This window comes from Orcinus orca, chromosome 4 (genome assembly GCF_937001465.1).
Source record: "Orcinus orca chromosome 4, mOrcOrc1.1, whole genome shotgun sequence".
Taxonomy (NCBI): Eukaryota; Metazoa; Chordata; class Mammalia; order Artiodactyla; family Delphinidae; genus Orcinus; species Orcinus orca.
The window spans coordinates 46620102-46642723 of record NC_064562.1 but is presented as its reverse complement, the minus strand read 5'-3'; the positions used below and the strand labels follow the sequence as shown (position 1 = coordinate 46642723).

Below are 22622 nucleotides of genomic sequence, written 5' to 3'. Positions count from 1 at the left end.
AAAAAAAAACCAAAACAAAACAAATAAAACAAACGTACGTACCTTAGTTAAAAATACTTTATTGGGACTTCCCTGGCGGTCCAGTGGTTAGGGCTCCGCGCTGTCACTGCCAAGGGCCTGAGTTTGATTCCTGGTCGGGGAACTAAGATCCCACAAGCTGCGAGGTGTGGCCAAAAAAAAAAAGAAACTTTATTGCTAAAAAATGCCAACCATCATTTGACAGCATAGGGTTGCCGCAAACCTTCAGTTTGTTTAAAAAAAAGAAAAGAAAAGAAAAAGCAATCATCTGCAAAGCACAGTTAAGCAAAGTGCAATGAAATGAGTTATGCCTGTATTTCTTTGTTATTTCTCATATCACTTTGTGTATTTCCATGTGTTGGCAAATAATTGGAAGAATCCACATAATTGTCATTTTTAATGGCTAAATAGCATTCCATTATGTTTGTGTAACTTAATTTTTATTGGAGTATAGTTGCTTTACAATGCTGTGTTGGTTTCTGCTGTACAGCAAAATGAATCAGTTATATATATGCATATATCCCCCTTTTTTTTGGATTTCCTTCCCATTTAGGTCACCACAGAGCACTGAGTAGAGTTCCCTGTGCTATACAGTAGGTTCTCATTAGTTATCTATTTTATACATAGCATATATGTCAATTCCAGTCTCCCAGTTCATCCCCCACCCTTCTCTGACTCCCCACCCCATATCCATATGTCCGTTGTGTAACTTAATTTGATTGGCCGTTTTCCTGTTGTGGATATGGGCAATAACCAGCAGGAGGTAGAGTTACTGATTGGTAAACTAAGTATGACTTCCAAGGCTTTGGCTGGGACGAGGTCTGTTTTTCATGTTATTGTTAATAACAATAATGTTGTGCTCTTGACATTTTTTAATTTTTAAAGCATTTTCTCACTTATTTTTTCATTTGATCATCCCAAGAAACCTTCCTGTGGAAGTGGGTTTAAGAGCTCAGTGCAGTGCCTAACCAGTACATAGATGGTGATCAGGAAATGTCGGGCAAAGGAATGACTTGATTCTGGTGTCCTAAGGTCTACTTTAATCCCCTTCCAGTGCATCCTATGCTAATTACATCAAGGATCTTCTTAGTGTGACTCATTTTTTTTTGCTTCTTATCTCTTCTTTTTCACCTTCTATTTCATTCCATCTGGCCCTATTCTTCTATCTCTATATTTTTTCAATTTTCTTGTGTCTTCTTTTTTTTTTTTTAACACCTCCTTCTTTATTTTCCTTATCTTCTTTTTCGGCAATGCACATTCTTTTCTCATGTCTCATCTGTCACCCTATCTCCTATTGCTTGAACTATGAATTGCATATCCAGTCTCTCTCTGAAACTTTCAGTGATTGTCTCTCCCTTGTTCTCTGAATTTGTGTTTTATTTAAGGGACCACGATGTCTGCTGAAGGGTGATTGAATATTTCAAGGCATTTCTTTTCTTTGAACTTTTACTTTCAGAAAAAAAGAACACGACCTATTTTTAAATTGAGACCTTCCTAAATTAAAAAAAAAGAACTTGTATTTTCTCCTTCATGTGACTTTTCCTAAACAATATCTTATATAGCTTTAGAAATGACCTTACTTACAAGTTTTCAACTTGGCAGGGCTCCCAATGAAGTTACAATTGCTGTTGTCTTCATAAGAACTACAGGCCAGGAGCTGAATTGCAGAGAAGACTTTGAGTGTTCATGCTTAAAGAACACAACTGAATTTAGGCTCATAGGCTATCCTCTTAAGTACTAGAGACAGCAAAATTGCCATGGCTACACTTATCTACTTTTCTTACACACATGTAAATCTCTGTGTTTACATGTAATGGGGCAAAAATAGTGACTTAGATGTAAGTATGACCATCAGTATCAATGTCAATCCTGATTGGGCCTGCCACAGATAAAGAATAATCACTAATGTTTATTGAGCACTTCCTATGTACCAGCTCCTCACATACATTATTTCATTTAATCCTGACTGCAACCCTGGGAGGTCAATCCTATGATTAGTAGCATTTCCATTTTACAACCCAAGAGACTGGATGAGAGACATTAACCAATTTACTCAGTGTTTCACAGCTAAAACGCAGTAGACCTGGCCACTTCAGAGGGCACGCATGTGAACACCGTCATCAGACTTCATCACCCGATCTAGTTCCAATAGGACCTTCTCTGCTTCTCAGCAATTGTATTACTTACAACTCTTTCTGATGCGTTGTCACCTTGCTCAACATGACCTTTCCATGTGTACTCACTATACTTTCCCTCAACTCAACTCTCACTCCGATCAGTTGACATCTTTGCTTTCTTTTGTGTTTAGAAGATTAACATAATCTCCTAAAAACAACAACAGCAAAAAAACTCCCTCACTTTTTCTCCGCAAATGTCTCTGTATCTTCTTCTAAATACCGTTTTCCTCATTGCTTCCTTTGAGAAAGGATCTCCCTCACCCTGGCCCGGGGGAACTCCTCCATCTGTGATCCAGAGCTGCTTTGTCCCATCACCCTCAAGAGGTGGTCTAGCCCAATAGTTATTTCCTCTTTTGGTTACTCACTTCATCTCCTTCCTTCCCTCTTTATCTTTCCTTCTCTTCTTCCTCCCTGACCCCCTTTCCTTTAGGACCTTAGTGTCTTGATCCAATGCTCATTTCTGTTTTCTCCTTAGAGTCTATCTCAAGTCCACACATGGTCATCATCTCCAGACTCTCATTTCTATCTGTCTACCTTCTGGACATTTGATCCACAGGAACAACATACTCAGAAACCTCCAAAGAAACCTCCCCCACCAGGTCCTTCCTTCCTTCTCCTGACTCCCTTGTCCATCCACTACTGATTTTTTCAATCAGCGTAATTCAAAACTGAGTACAGTTGACCCTTGAACAATGTGCGTATGAACTACACAGGTCCACTTATATGCAGATATTTTCCACTAGTATATATTACAGTACTGCATGGTCCATGGTTGGTTGAATCCGAGGATGCAGAGGTTGGGGGTGGGGATACAGAGGACCGACTATAAGTTATACTCAGATTAGCCCCTGCATTGTTCAAGGATCAACTGTAATTCAAAATTGAGTTACACCTGCTTCCTTCCCACCCCTATTCCATACTTTAATCATTGCCACATCTTGCAAGTTGAAGTCCCTCTTATTCCCTTTGGATAAAATATTCTCTGGTCCTCCTTAGACATTAATTGCATTTTAAGTGTGGCTTTCTTCTAACATTGGACCTTGTCATGAGCATCTTGAGGGAAGGGTCTGACCCTGACTCAGTGCTCTATCTCCTGCAGCAACTTCCATAGTGCCTCTCACCCAACTCACATGCCATAAATGTTGATCGAAGTGAACTTTTTTCTATTTTGGAGGTAAGGCAAGAGTAAAACATAAACTGATGGGAGGTCAGGTACAAGGCAGGAGTGGTGCTCATGTTTCCTTGTTGGCAGCAAGAACTGGCACTAGAACTGAGGAGAGAGCCTTGCTCTTACATCTGACACTGCCTCTCACCCACTCCTTCTTCCAGCTGTCTGTCTCCGTGGGTCCTACTGCAGCCTTCTCACCACATTTGTAAGTTTGTCAACACTGGGTGGAAATCACTGTCCTATAACGCTAAGGCCAATCTGTTGTAGTAGGTTTTGTTGTTGATGATGATTGGTTTTTTCAGGGTAAAACAATAGCCACAGACACTGAAAAAATGGGAAGTTTTGTTTGTCTGTTTTGTTTTGTTTTTGTACTAACTCAGAGCTAACCCTAAACCCTAACCCTAAAAAGAACACGTGATTTCTAAAGACCTCATGGGTGGGCTAGGACCAAAGTGATGATCAAAAGGGGAAGAGAGGAGACTTCTTTTTCTTCTGCCATTCATAAACATATGACATAACAACATTTTCTGGATTCCTGCTGCACTTGTCTCACAAGTAGAACCCTGTCAATTTTAAAAGTGGCATCAGAATTCAGTCTATACACACTTTAAGGACCCAGAGCTTCAGCACGGAATCATTCCCTTTTCACCTGATGAGGAACAGTTACAAGTGCTGATTATTTTAACAGCTTCCAAACACATGTAATGTGGTTTCATTAAGAACCTAATCGACTGATAGGACATTATTAAAAATCTCACTATGTGTCTAAAATTGTCTTTATAGGTCCATTATTTATCAGCTAAGGAGTCACTGCCCCATAAAACCAACATCCAAAGCCACTGCTTCAACAGTACACATTTACTTCAATATCTTCAAGCTTTTTTTCACTTCGCTCCAAAGATGTGAAATAAGTCACTTCACTGCCGTGTGCTTCCATCCATCGCGATTGTGCGTAATCCTCACTGATCCTTGAAGTAGAGCCTTTGTGATGTGAACATAACATCACATGGTGATGACCACATATAATGTCCTCCCAGCTGCAGGGTGACATATTAGAGGATATTGCCGCTGCTGAGTCAAAATATTAATTCTTTATGTATTTACATTTTTAGTATGTAGGCATGCTGTGCATATTTAGAAAACAAATGGAATCTTCTGCTTGCTTAAAAACAAGAAGTGCATTTATTTCAGCTCGAGTTGATACTCCATTTCCAGGCTCCCTTATAGTGTGTTCGTTACTTTGTTTAAAGTGCTGATTCACCAGGTTTGTTAGCAAGCAGGCACACACACAAACAACTGGAAGTCCATCTGCCCTTCCCCCTCCACATGTTTATTATATACCAGTAATCTGAAACAGACTACACCTAAATGTATCCTGGGTCCCTCTCCTCTCCTTGTCATCCTTAATAAGTCTTTTATTTAAAGACTCTTTACTATAATTGAAATAGTGACAAATAAGGATTTACTTACTGAGAAGCTATGGGAGGACTCTGAGAGACGGGCTTCAGAATAGGCTCTGTTTTTAAGCAATTAATGGATGCATGCTCACCATTTAGACATATTTGAGGTTAGCCTCCTTTTTTGATTACAGACAGGAAGGTCAGATGCAAATGCCTTCCTGCACAGATGGGGCTTTTATGATGGGCCGTTAATCCTTGCAGAGGCTGCTAGATTGGTGGGTTGGAAACTCAATTCCCCTATTTTAGTAACTGCGGTCCTGGTACAAATTAAGCAGTGACAGTATAAACTTCCTGTAGTGGATCCTGTGAACTCGTTCCAGACATCCATCACCTGTGGGGAGGAATGGGAGTGGAAGGTGGGGTGAGGACGATTACAGGAGAATTCACTCTGCGGTTTCTGAGAACCTTTCTGAGAGGCCTTTCTGAGAACACTGGCATTTTAAGGACACCGTTTCTGACAGTTGTGCTCCTACCAGTGTGGGTCCAGCAAGGATCTGAATCAGGATTTGTCAGATGACACCACCTACCAAGAGGAGTTCAAGACTTGCTTCCCAATCAGCTTAATTCTTCGAAAATATGCCCCTAGATTTTACTGTGCGTCAAGTGACCGGTGTCGTAGCAGTTCCCTGGGACACATAGTCAGTCACCTCCTGCAGCGCCTGGAGATGGGCTCCTAACACCTCTTAACTATGTTTAGATTGTATAATTGATACATCTGGCTGGCCATGGGGAGATTTCTCTCTTCATCCTCTCAAACTGTACTGACAAGGCCGTTGTAAATTGCCACGCACACAGCCAAGTAGTGCCCTGTTCCTCTTGGCCTGGAGTGGATTTTGAGAACCAAGTGGTGCGGTCCAGGTGAAGCTTCTCACGGGCCTCCGAATTCCCCACAATTTCCTAGTATTTTGACTCCAATATTTTTTTTTCCTTTCATTTAACAAATTGATAAGGGCTCCCTGCTAGGTACTACTGATTTTGCCAAATTCTACTTTGGTTTGAATCTTAAAGGCGTTTTAGAAGCTGACAGTTTGTGGAAAGGTCTTCCCTGGTCGTGCCTGGAAGACAAACCACTGGTGTGTTGGTTTTCTTTCTCAGGGGACACCTGAGATCTCCGTCCCTGGTCACAGAAGCCTTCGTATACTTACACTGTAGTATTCTTAGTTTTCCTAATATGCCTACTCTAGCATAATAAGCCTTTAGAAAACTGTTCAGCAGTGGATGTTAACAGAGAAGGGTCTTCTGTGGATATAGTGGAAGGGGGAGGGGGACAGAAACATAGGGACCCCTCTCCTCGCCCCAGAAAAGTTCACATTGAAAGCTGCTGTGTGTCAGAGTTTTCTTGGATTGTTGGTTCTTTGCTGTGGTTTTAATGTCTTCTGCCATCACTAGTTACCTTTCATACAACAATTTCTCATTTAAACCGGTAGTAATAACACAGAGACTTCAGTAGATAGACTGGTATACACATAGAGAAACCCATTTCCAGTCGCCACGTGGATAAATCCATACCCTTTTTCATGACTTACAAGATATTTCAAAATTAGCACAGCCAGGTCCTGAGTGGCTCTTCTGAATGTTCTTCAAGATGCAGCCATACTGGACTTTTTTCAGTTCCTTGAAGGCATCCCGTTCTGTTGCGCTTCTGGGTTTTTGCATGTTTTTCCTCTTCTTGGGACCTCTTCCAAGCTCTCTCACCCTGCCCATCTCCTCCAGCAGCTGACTCCCACTCAGTGTCTCTGTCTCAGCTTCCTCCAGGCAGCTTTACCTGCTTCCTGGACCGAGTTGGTACCCCGTCAGAGACTTCCATGGTCCCTGGGCTTACCTGGTTTGCATTTTACAAAAGTTTGCAATAGTCTCAAGGCAGTCCCATGTCTAAGCGTCTGCCTTACATTCTCTTGTTGCTCATCCCACTGTGCCACCGTCTCTATTGCCTCATGACAAAGGACTCAGTTTGGAGACGACTTTCTTTAAGTCAAGAAGCCCAGCCCAAGTCCGCTTCACTGTTGGATTCTTGAATATTCCACTCAGCTACCTCCAACTTGTTCCACAGGAGGGGAGGGGAGAGGCAAATTGAATGGTCTCTCTGCTCCTTCTTCCTCTCCAGCTCGAAGGGTTTTTCTAGGCTGGGGTACAGAGGTGGAGAGTATAGGGGTAGTATTGGTGGGGGAGGGCCTGGGTCTCCTAGCTCCAATTTCCACATTCAAGTTTGTTTTTTCTTCTATCTTTCACCTGTGCCCTGGGCTCTGTGAATTTGGTATCTGTGCTGGTCTGATTCTGCTAACTTTCTCTGGGAGCACATGGTGGCCTACACTCCCTGGTCTAATGCGGGATGGTTGCAGTGAACGAGGAAAGAACTCACGGGCTGTTATCTCAAATTATTATGAGATTACACAGATTTCATACGTAAGTGTAATTATGTATCCAGGGTCCTTATCCCCACCATACTGAAAGCTCTGTGAGTACAGTAGACATTTGAACAGTTTTGTTGTTTGAAAGAAAGAGTTTTTAAATGCTCAGCCTCACTTACAGTAAAAGGAACCAAAGCACCTATGTAACACCAATCTTCACCAACCAAATTAGCCAAGATCATTTTATTATTTTAAAATTTCCTTAAACAACAAGGTCTTACTGTATAGCACAGGGAACTATATTCAATATCCTGTGATAAACCACAGTGGAGAAGAATATGAAAAAGAATGTATATATATGTATAACTGAGTCATTTGCTCTGCAGCAGTAATTAACACAACACTGTAATTCAACTATACCTCAATAAAAAATAAATTAAAAAAATTTCCTAGTGCAGGCAAAGTTACAATGAAACAGTCTCAAGAATGTATCTTGGATGTAACTTTTTTAAAAACAAATTTATTTATTTATTTATTTATGTTTGGCTGTGTTGGGTCTTCGTTGCTGCGTGCGGGCTTTCTCTAGTTGCTGCAAGCGGCGGCTACTCTTCATTGTGGTGTGTGGGCTTCTTAAGGTGGTGGCTTCTCTTGTTGCGGAGCATGGGCTCTAGGTGCACAGGCTTCAGTAGTTGTGGCTTGCGGGCTCTAGAGCGCAAGCTCAGTAGTTGTGGTGCATGGGCTTATTTGCTTCGCAGCATGTGGGATCTTCCCGGACCAGGGCTCGAACCTATGTGTCCCCTGCATTGGCAGGCAGATTGTTAACCACTGCACCACCAGGGAAGCCTGACTTTGTCTTTTAGCAAATAATCTAAAATGCACAAGGGTCTTATCATGGCCTTCATTATAAAAGTGTGCAAATTGGAAGTAAATGATCAAGTATAAGAAAAATGGTAAATTTTTATTTGTTTATTCAATGCTGGAATATTATACAACCCTTAAAAATGATGTTTACGAAGAGTCCCTAATGACACGTGGAAATGCTGATGGTACTGAGTGAAAAAAAAGTTATTATATGACAATATTTAATAAAATCTCATCTGTGTAAAAATCTACATATGGAAAGTTGTATAGAAAAAGAACTAAGAGAAAAATATCTGTTAATAGTTATTTATTCTAAAAGGCCCACATGGGGGGATTTTTATGTTCATTTATACTATGTAAAATTGTTTTTCATATTTTCTTCCATGGCTGACTTTGTAGTCAGAAAAATAAAACCGTAAGGTCCCTGTTTTGAGCCCCCTCTCTGCATAGAAGATCACAGTGGCCTCTGGGGCTGGAGCCTGAAGCTTGCCTACAGTTGGTGCCCAGGGGGACTGGCCACTTGTAGCCTGTCACAACTGAGCAGCCTGCCCTCGGGAACGATGCTTTTCTGATTGTATATCAGAACGCTGGGATTAATCCTCAAGCCCCATTGCTCTGATTTCTGGCTTCTTTCCCTGTACATCATAACTCATTTTGAGCTCTCCCAAGGAATTCTCTCCTGCAAAGAGATTTTGACTTCAAGCCTCTTAAGACAAAGGTGTTTCCTAGGTTTTAGGAATTTATTTTTCTTTTCTGGTTGGTTTAATAAAAATCAGTCAACCTTCAGATTGACTCCAGAGCAAGGTTTGAGAGCATATTGGTTTTGTGTGGTGTTCTGTTGGAGGCTTGTATAAGACAGAGTTGGGAAGAGAGGTTTGCAGGAATGTATTAACACAGGACCCACTCAGACTGTTGTTTTGGGGTCTATTCACAGGATTGGGTGTTCAGTATGAGTTTCTAAGCCATGGATAAATGAATAAGGAAGAAATACAGGTAGTGAACAAAAAGAGTTGAACTTTGCAGACTCAAGTAGTTAGTCTCATGTGTAATGTGAAACTGTAAACTAACTCGGATTAACGTGATGCTTTGGGCAACCTGCGGTTGACTGTTTTCTATTTTCAGGTGTCATCTATTGATTTCTCCTTGCCTCTGGGTACTCGCTCCATCGTGCCATGTGGTACGTCTGGTGATTGATCTGATGCCTCTTTTAAGGCTTAATATGGAGCCATGGAGAGAGGCAGAGGCCTTGAGTGATCATGGAGCCTCTACAACTCCCTCTTTTGTTTTTTTATTGAAGTATAATTGACCTACAACACTATGGTAGTTTCTGGTACACAACATGGTGATTTGATATTTCTACACATTACAAAATGATCACCACGATAAGTCTAGTTACCATCTGTCACCATACAAAGTTGTTATACTATTATTGTCTGTATACCCATGCTGTAGGTTTCATCCTCATGACTTATTTATTTATTTATTTATTCATTTATTTATTTTTAACATCTTTATTGAGGTATAATTGCTTTACAATGGTGTGTTAGTTTCTGCTTTATAACAAAGTGAATCAGTTATACATATACATATGTTCCCATATCTCTTCCCTCTTGCGTCTCCCTCCCTCCCATCCTCCCTATCCCACCCCTCTAGGCGGTCACAAAGCACCGAGCTGATCTCCCTGTGCTATGCGGCTGCTTCCCACTAGCTATCTATTTTACGTTTGGTAGTGTATATATGTCCATGCCACTCTCTCGCTTTGTCACAGCTTACCCTTCCCCCTCCCCATATCCTCAAGTCCATTCTCTAGTAGGTCTGTGTCTTTATTCCTGTCTTACCCCTAGGTTCTTCATGACATTTTTTTTTCTTAAATTCCATATATATGTGTTAGCATATGGTATTTGTCTTTCTCTTTCCGACTTACTTCACTCTGTATGACAGACTCCAGGTCCATCCACCTCATTACAAATAGCTCAGTTTCATTTCTTTTTATGCCTGGGTAATATTCCATTGTATATATGTGCCACATCTTCTTTATCCATTCATCCAATGATGCACACTTCGGTTGTTTCCATCTCCTGGCTATTGTAAATAGAGCTGCAATGAACATTTTGGTACATGACTCTTTTTGAATTATGGTTTTCTCAGGGTGTATGCCCAGTAGTGGGATTGCTGGGTCATATGGTAGTTCTATTTTTAGTTTTTTAAGGAACCTCCATACTGTTCTCCATAGTGGCTGTACCAATTCACATTCCCACCAGCAGTGCAAGAGTGTTCCCTTTTCTCCACACCCTCTCCAGCATTTATTGTTTGTAGATTTTTTGATGATGGCCATTCTGACTGGTGTGAGATGATACCTCATTGAAGTTTTGATTTGCATTTCTCTAATGGTTAATGATATTGAGCATTCTTTCATGTGTTTTGTTGGCAGTCTGTATATCTTCTTTGGAGAAATGTCTATTTAGGTCTTCTGCCCATTTTTGGATTGGGTTGTTTGTTTTTTTGATATTGAGCTGCATGAGCTGCTTATAAGTTTTGGAGATTACTCCTTTGTCAGTTGCTTCATTTGCAAATATTTTCTCCCATTCTGAGGGTTGTCTTTTGGTCTTGTTTATGGTTTCCTTTGCTGTGCCAAAGCTTTGAAGTTTCATTAGGTCCCATTTGTTTATTTTTGTTTTTATTTCCATTTCTCTAGGAGGCGGGTCAGAAAGGACGTTGCTGTGATTTATGTCATAGAGCGTCTGCCTATGTTTATTTTGTCACTGGAAGTTTGTACCTCTTATTCTCCCTCACTTATTTCACTCATCCCGCCCACCCTCTCCCTTCTGGCACCTGTCTGTCTGTTCTTTCCATCTATGGCTCTGTTTCTGTTTTATGTTTGTTCATTTGTTTTTCTTTTCAGATTCCACATCTAAGTGAAATCATATGGCGTTTGCCTTTCTCTCTCTAGCGTATTTCACTTAGCATAATACCCTCAACGTCCATCCCTGTTGCTGCAAATGGCAACATTTCATTCTTTCTATGGCTGAGTAATATTCCATTGGATATTTATGCCACATCTTCTTTATCCATTCATCTACTGATGGACATTTAGGTTGCTTTCATATCTCAGCTTTTATAAATAATGCTGCAGTGAAGATAAGGGTGTATATGTCTTTTCAATTTAGTGTTTTTGTTTTCTTCAGAAAAATACCCAGAAGTGGAATTGCTGGATCGTGTGGTATTTCTGTTTTTAAGTTTTTGAGAAACCTCCATACTGTTTTCCACAGTGGCTGTACCAGTTCCCATTCTCTGTCTCTGTAACTCTTGAGCCCTTTCCACTGGCTTTTGGTAGCTGTATACCAAAATGATGCAAACAGCCATGTCTGGTTTAAGACCTCCAGAGAATGAGACTTAAGAGGATAGAAGAAGTTAAGGGTTGTAAGGAATTTCTACACTTATCAGGCATTCAGAGGCAGAGAATGACCAAGAGGCGCACCAGGATAAAGCATGCTGAGATGGGAAAGAAGGTCAAAGAAGGGGGTGATCCGAAGTGTCATGTGTTGCACACCTTTCAGGTGGGTTAGGAATTAGAGGAGGCCATTACGTTTGGTCATTAGAAGGTGGTCAGAGACCTTTTCAAGAGCAATACAACAGTTGAATTGTGGAGGTTGAAGGCAGATTACAGTGAAGTGAGAAGTTAGGGAGGCAAGGAAGTTGGGTGGTGAAGGAAAGAAAAGAGATGGGGAGGTTGTTGAGAAAAACTTTGTGGGGAGTAGGTAATGCGGAGCATGTTTGGAGGTTGAGGTCGAGGAGAACGAAGAGAGATGGGGGTAAAAGATGCACTAATGTTGCCGTAATGTTCAAATAATGTTGAAAATCGGATTAAAAAATGGGGGTGGAGGAATTAGCCATTTCATCCTGTGAGGGGAGATGAAATGAAATAAAGGGTTTGGCAGGAAAGAATCAAAGGTGTTCATGCTTGATGGGCTGAGTCAAGTAGAAGGTGAAATAACCGGGTAGGATGTGGAAGGGTGGGCAGCGTGGGCTGGTGACCAGGGAAGAGGAGCAAGGGCTTCAAAGCTGCTGCCATGAGAGCGGGAAGGAACATCCATAAACCAGCTCTAGGTGCCTTCAGAAGTAATTAATATACATCACACGCTTCATTTAAACAGCTCCTAGAGATCCCCATGATCGGACAAATCCATGAATATTTATTTATTGTACCCACACAATATTCCAGAGATCTGCTTACTTTCTCTTCAAAGCATCCCCTTGGTGATTATTCTTTTTCATTCCTCTAATTGTACACTAGAGAAAGCCTCAGTTAGATGCAACCAGTTTTTAGACCCCTGCACACCTGCGGATCTTGTTGACGCATGCCGGAGCCCCACACTCTCTGTAAGCACTGGCTTTAAAGAGGAAGAGGCCAAGACTTTTCAAATAATGGAGCCTTGAATCAGTCATGTTTCCTGGGTTTTCAGTTCTAACCTGTACCCACTCATTAAGGTAATCGTAAAACCGAGTTACCTCCACCTGCTCCAGGAACTTTCAAAGTGCTCCTGGCACTGTGAGGAAAGCACAGGAAAAGGAAAACAAAAAGGTTGGCATTGTGTGGAAACCGTACACTAAGTCAGGGGGAAATAGCCTCCTTATCAGATTTCTCTCAATACAGCCATCATTTCCTTTATAATTTACTGAAGGGCTATAATGGGGATTAATTTGCCTCTTCGGATATCAAGAACTGTTTCTAATATTGGCAAAAGGCGGCCTGTAATTTGAAACTCCTGAAGTTCAGAGAAAGGTCGGAGCCTGTTCACTTGTGTGCTGCTAAAAGAGGATTTTTGCGGAGGACACTCTGGGTTCAACTTCTGGAATGGCTAGAGGTCTCAAAGGCTTCTCATGCGGATGAGTGGGCGCTGGGTATGGGACTGAGATCTCTTCTTTGGCAAAGAACACGTCTCAGGTGATCAGCAATTAAGAAAGTGTATCACTGAGGGTATGGAGAGAAAGACCTGTTTTAACAGATTTCAAGGACAGGTAATCTGTTTTATTGACAAGGATTTTTTAGTCTAAATATTGCTAGAAATCACTATCTACAAGACTGGGATGAAACAAGACCTATGTGGCCGCTGAATGGTGTTTTAGCAACTGCAAACAGTGCTTTGAATCCTACAGGGGAAGATGGACAGGACCTATAACCAGAAGTCTCTTCTCTTTTCCTAGGTCTTTACTCCTTTTTCATTTTGGGGGGTAATTCAGGATTTGTGGCTTTTCTTCCACCTTTGGGATGGAGGATGGTAAATGGGATTTGAGGCATTATTACCACTTAAGGTAGGACAGAGGGCTTTTCACCTATATGGGGAGCTGAACACAACCAAGTTCTTTAATTAAAGGATGACTCTTACACGGGTGAGAACAAGAGACAGTGCTGCCCATCCCAGATAATTTGCCCTATAGATTTAATCACAACTGATACAACAGCTTCTGTGAACTGTGTATCAGGTCATGAAAATGACTTTCCAACTCAGCTCTTTGTAACTTTACCTCTAGTTAAAGACTAAACTTTCCCCCCAATTCTATTATCAACCAACCTTAATTCCCCCCCCCACCAATGCCTGAGGCTGGTTTGCTGACTCTGGAAGGCCACACTGGGGAGATGAGCTTCGTGGGGCCTCTGAGCACAGCTTAGGAGCTCTGTGAATGACGGGCACACGGTACCCGAGTTCTGGGAGCTCTCGGGGGATATGCTGATATGATGAACTGTTTCTGTTATCTGATAGTTCTTTCTATACCCCCTGGCAAGTATCTATCACATGCTGCCCTAGGACCTGAAGGTTGTTCAGTCGGAAAGGGATGAAAACTCAGTTGCTGTGCTGGGCCTGGCCATTTGCTAAAAACCTCAAACACGCAATCTGTACAGGTCCCAAGCTTCTACTTTACTGATGTATACTGCCTTTGCGCTACTCTCCAGCCATCTGTGCTGCAACAGTGGTCATTGCAGTCCCTTTTACCCTTTGGTGTAGAAATGAGACGCTGTGTTCATAGCATCCGTGCCTTCTCTGTGCTCCCATGTGCTCTCCAGACTGCCATCCTCTGTGCCAGCACTGCGCAGCTGACCTCGACAACACCGGGAGCGTCTGCCTGAGGTGTCAGAATGCCCGGTACCTGCTGCTAGAAGATCGCTGTGTTCCCAATTGCCCTTCTGGATACTTCGCAGAGAGAGGAGCTTGTAAAAGTGAGTAAGTGCTGGACACAGGAGCTGCCGTGCCCCATGAGCTTCTCTTGGGCAATAGCTGAGAAGGCTGGAACTTCCCGAGAGAGGCAGGAAGCACACTGTAGGGCAATAAACCAGACCAGCTAATGCTCTCTGGGCTGGGGCTTTTATTAACGGCTCTTGGGATGCTGCTTTGGAGGGGAATTTGGCTTCATAGGTTCTCTTTATGTCTCTTCCGTCTGCAGAATGTCACTACTCCTGCAGAACCTGCCGGGGCAGAGGACCCTTCTCCTGCTCCTCATGTGACACCGACCTCGTTCTGTCCCATCTTGGCACCTGCAGCACTGCCTGCTTCCCAGGGCACTATCTCGATGACAACCACACTTGTCAGCGTAAGTTTTTTTGTTTTGTTTTGTTTTGTTTTTGCTGTGCGCGGGCCTCTCACTGCTGGGGCCTCTCCCGTTGCGGAGCACAGGCTCTGGACGCGCAGGCTCAGCGGCCATGGCTCACGGGCCCAGCCGCTCCGCGGCATGTGGGATCTTCCCGGACCGGGGCACGAACCCGTGTCCCCCGCATCGGCAGGCGGCCTCTCAACCACTGCGCCACTAGGGAAGCCCATTGTCAGCGTAAGTTTTAAAAAATGAACTTTCTCTCCTTTCCTGCTCTTCTGGAGTCATTGAAGGAAACAGGGATTTTTTGCTTCCATATTTTCACCTGGTAGCCTTTATTTTTAGAAAAGAAAGAAAATGAATCTACAAAGCATATGGATGCCATTAGCAGATTATAACTCAGATATGGGCCTAATTGGAAGTGCCGGACTAGGGATCTCCTCTGCAAGAGAGGAGCTGTGTGTTCTTGGGTCAGTCATTTAACCTCTCTGTTCTCTAGTTACCTCATTAAAATCATAAAATTGTTAGTCTAGTTTATTCCTGTGGTTTCTCTCAGTGATCCAATTCCAAGATCCTAAGCAGAGAGTGGAGCTCATTCTACTATAAAGGCCTGAACCTCAGCACTTCTCTGGGTTTAATTTGTTTTTGACATGTATTTGTTAAATACTGACAGTATGCAAGGCTTGATATGCTACAAAGGATTCAGTTTCTGCCCAAACAGTAGTTTATTTGGTCTTGAATGAAAGTTACTTGTATAGATGTCTTAGTTCTCAAATAAGTTAAAATATGATTAATTACCTGAGTCATGCACAAACAAAGAGTTAGGATAAATTAGGGCAAGGGCAAATCTGGGTGGAAAAAAAATTAGGAAGTGATTCACAGATGAAGGAACAGTTTTGAAATAGGCTGAGGCAGCTTACTTTATTTCAATCAGTAAAGTGTCAGTTGCCAAAAAACTGTGGTATACTTTTCTCATTTTGAAAATGACAGTTAACAAATACAGTACTGATATTTCAGTTTTCTGTCCTAGGAAGTACCACGTTGAAGGAATTATAGAGTAATGGTTAGGAGAGTGGGCTCTAGAATAAGGTAACTAAAGTTCAAATCCTAACTGCCACTTAACTAGCTTTGTGACCTTGAGCAGGTGAATTAACCACTAGGCCTGTTTCCTTTTTCTATAAAAGGGAGATTATAATAGTGCCTACCTCTAACGTTATTGCACTTAGCACAGACCCTAGCAGAGAATAAGCTCTCAGTATAGCTACTGTTGTTATCATCATCGTCATGTGAAATGAGAGGCAAATCGAGCAGTAAAAGATATTTATGTTTTATAGATACAAAGATAGGTATTATGGAGATGGTATGGATAGGTATTGATGGAGATTCTTGCAACGATTTGCATTTGAAATGAAGTTATATGGAACCCACCATTTTGCATCATCTGTTGAGATACCAGAGATAAAAATCCCTTTTGGATCCATGAAAAGAGTTTTTTGGTTTTTTTTTTTTTTTACTTTTGTAACAAAAACTTTGCTTGGTATACATCAACTGTCTGCCGGAATCTGTAGATTCTGTAAAACAAGAGACACGAATGAAACACTTGCATATTCTATTCAAGAGCAAAAGAGTGTTGGTGTAGAAGTAGTGACTTAGATATTTGAGGCTCTTCACTGCAGTGGAATCACAGAAATAAAAGTTCAAAAGAAAAAAACAGAATCCCTTATATGGCTTATAGGTGGCAAAAATACGTTGCATTGAAGTATTTCTCTTCTGGGAAGCTTCTGCTCTGCACAAATGCATTTGCTATGCTACCATGTAAATAAGATTTTATAGACTATTTCAGTTAAATTAAGCATCTTCTAACTTTAGTCCTTTGCTAAAGCTTAGGTTTCCTTCATCCAAAGACTGAGTAAGGTAAGGTATGCCCCTAAGTTGGGCTATTTGAGTTTCTAATACATAAAAAAAATTCACAATGTCCCTTTCTACTGCTCATCATTATAGACAATTATAGGCCTGACAATTTTAGGAATTGTGCAGTAAAGGGCTTTTAAGGAAATATAATCAACATTAAGGGGAGGCATTAATAACCATATTATAGAAGAAAGTAAGAGCTTCAGAGCTGTCTAGATTCTGATTACAGGAACCTTTAGAAATTGCGTACTGAGCTCTAAAATTTCAGGATAACCAGTTGAGAAGGAACTTTCAAGAAGAGATGATAAATGAGGTTCTCAGTACTTGAAACCGTAGTGCCCTAGAGTAGGAGGAAGACTCCAGCGCACCTGAGCCAACCTTGCACCCAGGGCAGAGATTCTCTCTCACCCCCTCACGGGCTGCTACAGATGAGGAAGGAAGCCAGGTGCATCGGTGGGGATGAGGGCTGTTTCTCATCAGCCCTAGAGCCTCCTTCTGGAGCAGTGTAGAATGGCTCCTCCCTCATTCACACGATTCCCTTCCGAAGTCTGACATTAGCTTGGACTTCTCTGTTCTGAGCAGGACTGGAGTCAGTGGAGTATTGAGCAGAAAGGGGGGACCGTCTCAGAGGTCGGGAGGGAGACGGGGCGTCATAGGCTGTGAGGTTCCCTCCTCCTCAATGAACGATATTTAAAGTATCAATACATCTCTGCTTCCCTCACTGCTTTCTGGTCCCCTCGGTCCCTTCTTCACTGTCCTCTTAGCTCTTTCCATGGGGTCACTGACCTCGGAGAGCTGCACCTGCTATTCCAGACGTTGTCACACCAACGTGACTGCAGTAAGACTAATACCCTCTGGTCTGAATATTGTAAGAGGGAGAGAAGGCTCCTCACCCACCCTCCTCTGAATGGGGAAGCTAGAACCCAAGGGGTTTGGTTATGTGCAGAACTACTTTGAGTGAGACAAGGTCACTTGGGGATTGCCTTGGAGACGGCTGAGGGGTTCGATTAAAGAGGAAGAAGCGTTCGAAGAGAAGTGATGGAAGCCCCCTGCTTCTTAGTGTGACACCACTGCATCCCTCCAAATCCTCCATATAGTCTTTTAACATTTCCAAATGCTCGGCGGGACCCCATTTCTTTTGGGAGTCAGTGAAGGAGCTGAGTTATGCTTTGGGAATGAGACTTCATGGAAGGCTTCAAGACCACGGAGGCAGACAGAAGCTTGAGGAAGTAAACTACAAGAAACCCTCAGCTGTCAGTACAGGGGCCTTGTTTTGCAGCTCCGTGTCCAGCAGGGCGTCCAGCTGACATCGAGGTTACGTGAAGGCTCTTCAATTTAAGATCGTGTTAGTTTCTTTAGTAACCATGTCAACTTTTAGTAAGCTTTCAATCAACTAAGATTCTTAGATCATTTTTTATAATAATGCTTTCTAAACAGGGCTTCTGTCCCCTCTGTTTGTACAATTGGTTATAGAACATAAATGCAAGACTTTACTTACAGTTTAGCTTATTTCGTCTGATTAGTTTATTGATACAATGGGCCAAAATAAGTTTAAGTTTTTCTTTCAGCTGGTGAAACTTAACTATGCGTGTATCCTATGTAAGTGTATGTGTCATATTTAAATATCATTAGCATAATTTCTTTGTTTTCATTAAAGTAATTAATAAAAATAGTGGCCAACTAAGAAATTAAGACTTCATCATAATACTCTACTAAAGACATTCATTTCCAATTACAAAGATTTACTGACAACTTTCTGAGTATGTATTTCAACCATCTTCAAATCCACTTACAGCTGGTAGACCCCACTTCATTTTTGTATTCACAAGTTTATATTTAGGGTTTTTGTCAAACCCTTCGGCAAAATTAAGATACAACATGTGTAGAAATCCTACCTCCCAAAAGGATAAAAGTTTAGTCTCATATAAGTTTCCAATAAAAATATTTTTTCTAATATTTTCAAACTGTTTGAAAATCCAGTCTAGAATTTTCCTAGGACCTTTAATTACAAGTCTACATATTCTAACAAATATTTTATACCAATGGCTTTTCTTGTAGGTGAAACAAAAGGAATTTCTTTTTATTTTAGAGGGAGGTCATTTTTCTGCACTGTGCCACACACTTTGATATCCTTTAGCACTAAAACTCACATGATCACTCTCTAGACTTTTCCTCTGACACATGCTGAGAGAAAATTTTAGAGGGAGGCAGAGATGCTAGTGCTTGAGTATATGTAATTACAAAATCTGGCTTCGTTCACTTATGTTGCAAGTATTTATTGAACACCAACAAAATTACAGATAACCAGCTAGGTGCTGGGGACTATTGCAAGGAACAACAGAAACCTCGTCTTCGCTTTCATGAAGCTTACAGCTCTAAAGGATACGGGTGGTAAATAATCGCTGAAATTGAACGTTTTTATGTATGGCATGAATGAAAGGTGTAAGAACAGTACCTGGGAGACCTGTTCCAGACTGGAGAGTCAGGGAAGTCCTTCTTGAAGAAGAGGCTGAAGAATGAATAAGAGTTAAAGACAAGAGACTTGGAGATTGTATTGAGAGGATTCCAATATGTGTATTATGATTTCTAGGTAGAAAGAATGGAGGGAATGATGGAGAAGCAATATTTACAGAAATGATGGCTGGAATTTTTCCAGGCCTGAAGAAAGATATGAGCTCATAGATGAAAGTGTCCTCTGACACCTGAGAAGTATGAATTAAAAAAATCACTCTTACAGATAATATGGAAAATAGAATGCAAGGGACTCAAACCAATTAGGAGGCTATGATAGTGGTCTAGGAGGAGATGATGATGGCTTGGACATATTGGCATCTGTGGATGTGGAGAAAAGCAAAAGGTTCTGAGAATTATATAGGAGAGTTCAAACAAATAAGATCCAGTAAGTCATTGAATTAGGAGTGAGAGAAAGGGAGGTGCCAGGAGAGACTCTCAGGTTTCTAGCATGAACAACTGAGTCAATGGAGAAATGCTAGTTGTTGAATCAGGCAGAGATGGGAGCATGACCGGATTTGGAGATCATCCCTGAATGCCTAAATTAAGTGACTGCTAAGAATTACAACTGAGTAAGTCAGTAAGCCAGGTCACCTTAAAGTCCTTCGTATCTTAAAATACGGGATTTCCTGAGCTCCAAAATAAGTTGCTGCCTAATTTTAATCTTGGTATCAGACAAAAATCTGGACCTACATCATAAACTGTAGGGGCCCTGATTCCTTAAGAAGCAAGGGTCCAAGGACACTCTGGACTATTATTCCAGAGATCTTCAAATAAGTATAAATTAATCCTGTTGCTGAGTCACAGGGCAGTTTGGATGTGGGGTTTCTGTTCTTGGGTTTATAATTTATCTTCTCTGGAAAATAAAATTACCCTCTTTGATTTCGGAAAACAAGATTAACATTTTCTGGTTCTGTTGATCGCAGGGTAGGGTTCTGAGCCGTGATTAAAAAATAGGTTGGAGGGAGGCTCTGTTGCTTTGCAGCATCTGTCTAGGTTTGACCAGTGCTTCAGTATTTGCAATTGTAATCATCTGGTCATTTTCTTTTCCTGTCTGCTCAGCATGCGACCCACATTGTGGAAGCTGTGATTCACAGGCCAGCTGTACCTCCTGCCGAGATCCAAACAAGGTCCTGCTCTTTGGAGACTGTCAGCATGAGAGCTGTGCCCCACAGTACTATCTTGACTTCTCCACCAAGACATGCAAAGGTAAAGCTTTTCCAGAACTGCACGAGTCTTCTACTTGTCGATGCCCCTTTACTAGAGAAGTCTGCTCCCACATTGGGAAAATACTGTCATCAGATGTTTAGACTTTCTCTGATGAAAAGTCATTATGTATGTATGTATGTATGTATTAAGCAAATATTTTTCTCTATCTACCATGTACTAGATATTATGCCAGGTCTTAGTAACTAGACCAGAGATGGCAAACTGGAAACCCTCAGGTTGTATTTAATCCAAGACAGGGGTCTGTGGTTTTGTTTTTTGTTTTTTTTTTTTTTTTGATCCACTGAATTTAACAGCGTTTTAAAATTTTTAATTCTTTGCCTTTTAAACATCAGAAGACTTCACATACAAAAATTGAGATTTTCAGTCTCTTTTGAAAAAGTCAGAAGGTTTGGTAGTACTGGGTTTGCATTCCCACAGTGCAGCAGTAGGTTGATGAGTAGCTGTCGTCTCTGTTGGGTTGAACATGATCTCCTAAGGGTGCCACGGTGCCCACCATTCCCTGTCCTATCACACCAGCCCTATTTCAAAGATTTACATCGCCTTCCTGGGCCCTGTAGGCGTTTGCATTTACAACTCTAGACTGCCAGACTCTAAGCTTAATGAGGACAGGCGTTGTGTCTGATTTGTTCATCTCTTGCTTAACATACTTTAATGAGTGAAGACACAGCCCCTGTCCTCCGGGAGTTTATAAGCAAGCATTGTCAAAAACCGAGTACTACCTTTTACCTTGTTTTCCAGTGTTTAACATTATTGGAGCCTATGCTCTTCAAATGGCAGGACCCAGCAAGCGGAAAGACAGAATTAAAGGATGGATTTCCCTTGCTTCTGTTCCATTTCCCTTCTCCATTCCTCCATTCCACATTCCCCACCCACCCACCCACCCCTCCGACCTTTCCAATTCTGCCAGAGAAGCTAGGGCTCAGAGATGGAGGTCAGACATCTGTCAAGTAAAACTGGGGTGCTTTAAGGTTTTGCAAAATTACTTACATTCCATTCCGAGAAATTGTACTTGGTTGTTAACTGAGGCGGTCTGCTGTGCTCAAGACCACAGAACCTTTTCTAGTTTTTCCCTTCTAACCAGTGGTTGTCAGTCTGTGGTGAAAAACAAGATTATCACAAATCCTCCCTGTTGTAAATGATTTCATAACTATGCTGGCAGTTTTCAAGGCTCTGTTTTAGTCATTTTCCCTCAGGACTGATTCAGTCAAATAAATGAGTGAGATTAACTTTATAAATCTTCTTGGAAGCACGTGTACCGTCGTGCACATTTACCTGCTTCTTTGGGACTTAGAAATACTGCATCAAAGAGAGAGAAAGGTGACTAATGAGAGGTTTCCCCAGCTTCTTAGAGGAGAGGGACGGTGGGGTGAGGCAGCGCCGAGTGGAGATACGTTCTCCAAGGAAACCAGTTCAGCAGCAAACATTTATTAAACTGCTGTGTGCCACGCACTGTGCTGAGTTCCTTAAATTCATTATTCCATTTAATCTTCACAGTAGCCTTATGAAATAGGTGCTATTCTTATCCCTGTTTTACAGATAAGGAAACTGAGGCTCAAAAAGCTTAAGGAAAGTGTGCAAGACATGCAGATAAAAAGTGCCAAAGCCACGACTTGAATACAGATTTACCTGACTTCAAAAACGAGTACTTAGGGTTTCCCTGGTGATGCAGTGGTTGAGAGTCTGCCTGCCGATGCAGGGGACACGGGTTCGTGCCCCGGTCTGGGAAGATCCCACATGCCGCGGAGCGGCTGGGCCCGTGAGCCATGGCCACTGAGCCTGCGCGTCCAGAGCCTGTGCTCCGCAACGGGAGAGGCCACAACAGTGAGAGGCCCGCGTACCACAAAAAAAACCAAGTACTTAATCCTGCTGTTTTGTCCCGTCTTCCATGCACGAAGGACTTAACCTTACTAGCTAGAACTCTGCATTTTATGACTGCAAAATCGCCCGTCCAAATTGCCTGGGCCATCAGAACGACAGCCACAACAACTAGCATAATCACGATGACAAAAACAGTAGCCGCAGCACCCTGTCTTCCTGGGCCTGACTCGGTAGTTCTGGTGTTGAACCTGATGATCTGTATTTCTAACCACCCCCCTGAATTACTTGGGTGTGCATCTAAGGCTGGGAGCCCCTAGAACATAAACTTCCTGAGGGCAGGGTCTACACCCGCCACACGAGGTTCAGGGCCACACATCCCATCAGTGCTTGTTCAGTGAATGAACATGTGAAGGAGTCAGCTCTGCTCTAAATGATATCTGTTATTTCAGGAACTCCTTTATTTCTGGACAGTTCGTTTACACCCCTTGTAAGTCTAATGTCATTGGTTCTTTCTGTTGTGCTGGTCAACGCCTGA

At 42.0% G+C, this 22622-nt stretch overlaps 1 protein-coding gene across 12 annotated transcripts in view; it reads left to right on the top strand.

Moving 5' to 3' along the window:
- Positions 1-22622, top strand: part of FRAS1 (Fraser extracellular matrix complex subunit 1) — a 552940-nt gene that overhangs the window by 365650 nt on the left and 164668 nt on the right. For all 12 annotated transcript variants that reach the window (XR_007477155.1, XM_049709348.1, XM_033406458.2 and 9 more), the window contains 3 exons: positions 14097-14249; positions 14474-14620; positions 20102-20248. Coding sequence is in view for 11 of the 12 variants with exons in the window: in XM_049709348.1 (XP_049565305.1) it covers positions 14097-14249; positions 14474-14620; positions 20102-20248 (447 nt within the window). In the remaining variant the exon portion in view is untranslated. The remainder of the gene's footprint in view (positions 1-14096; positions 14250-14473; positions 14621-20101; positions 20249-22622) is intronic.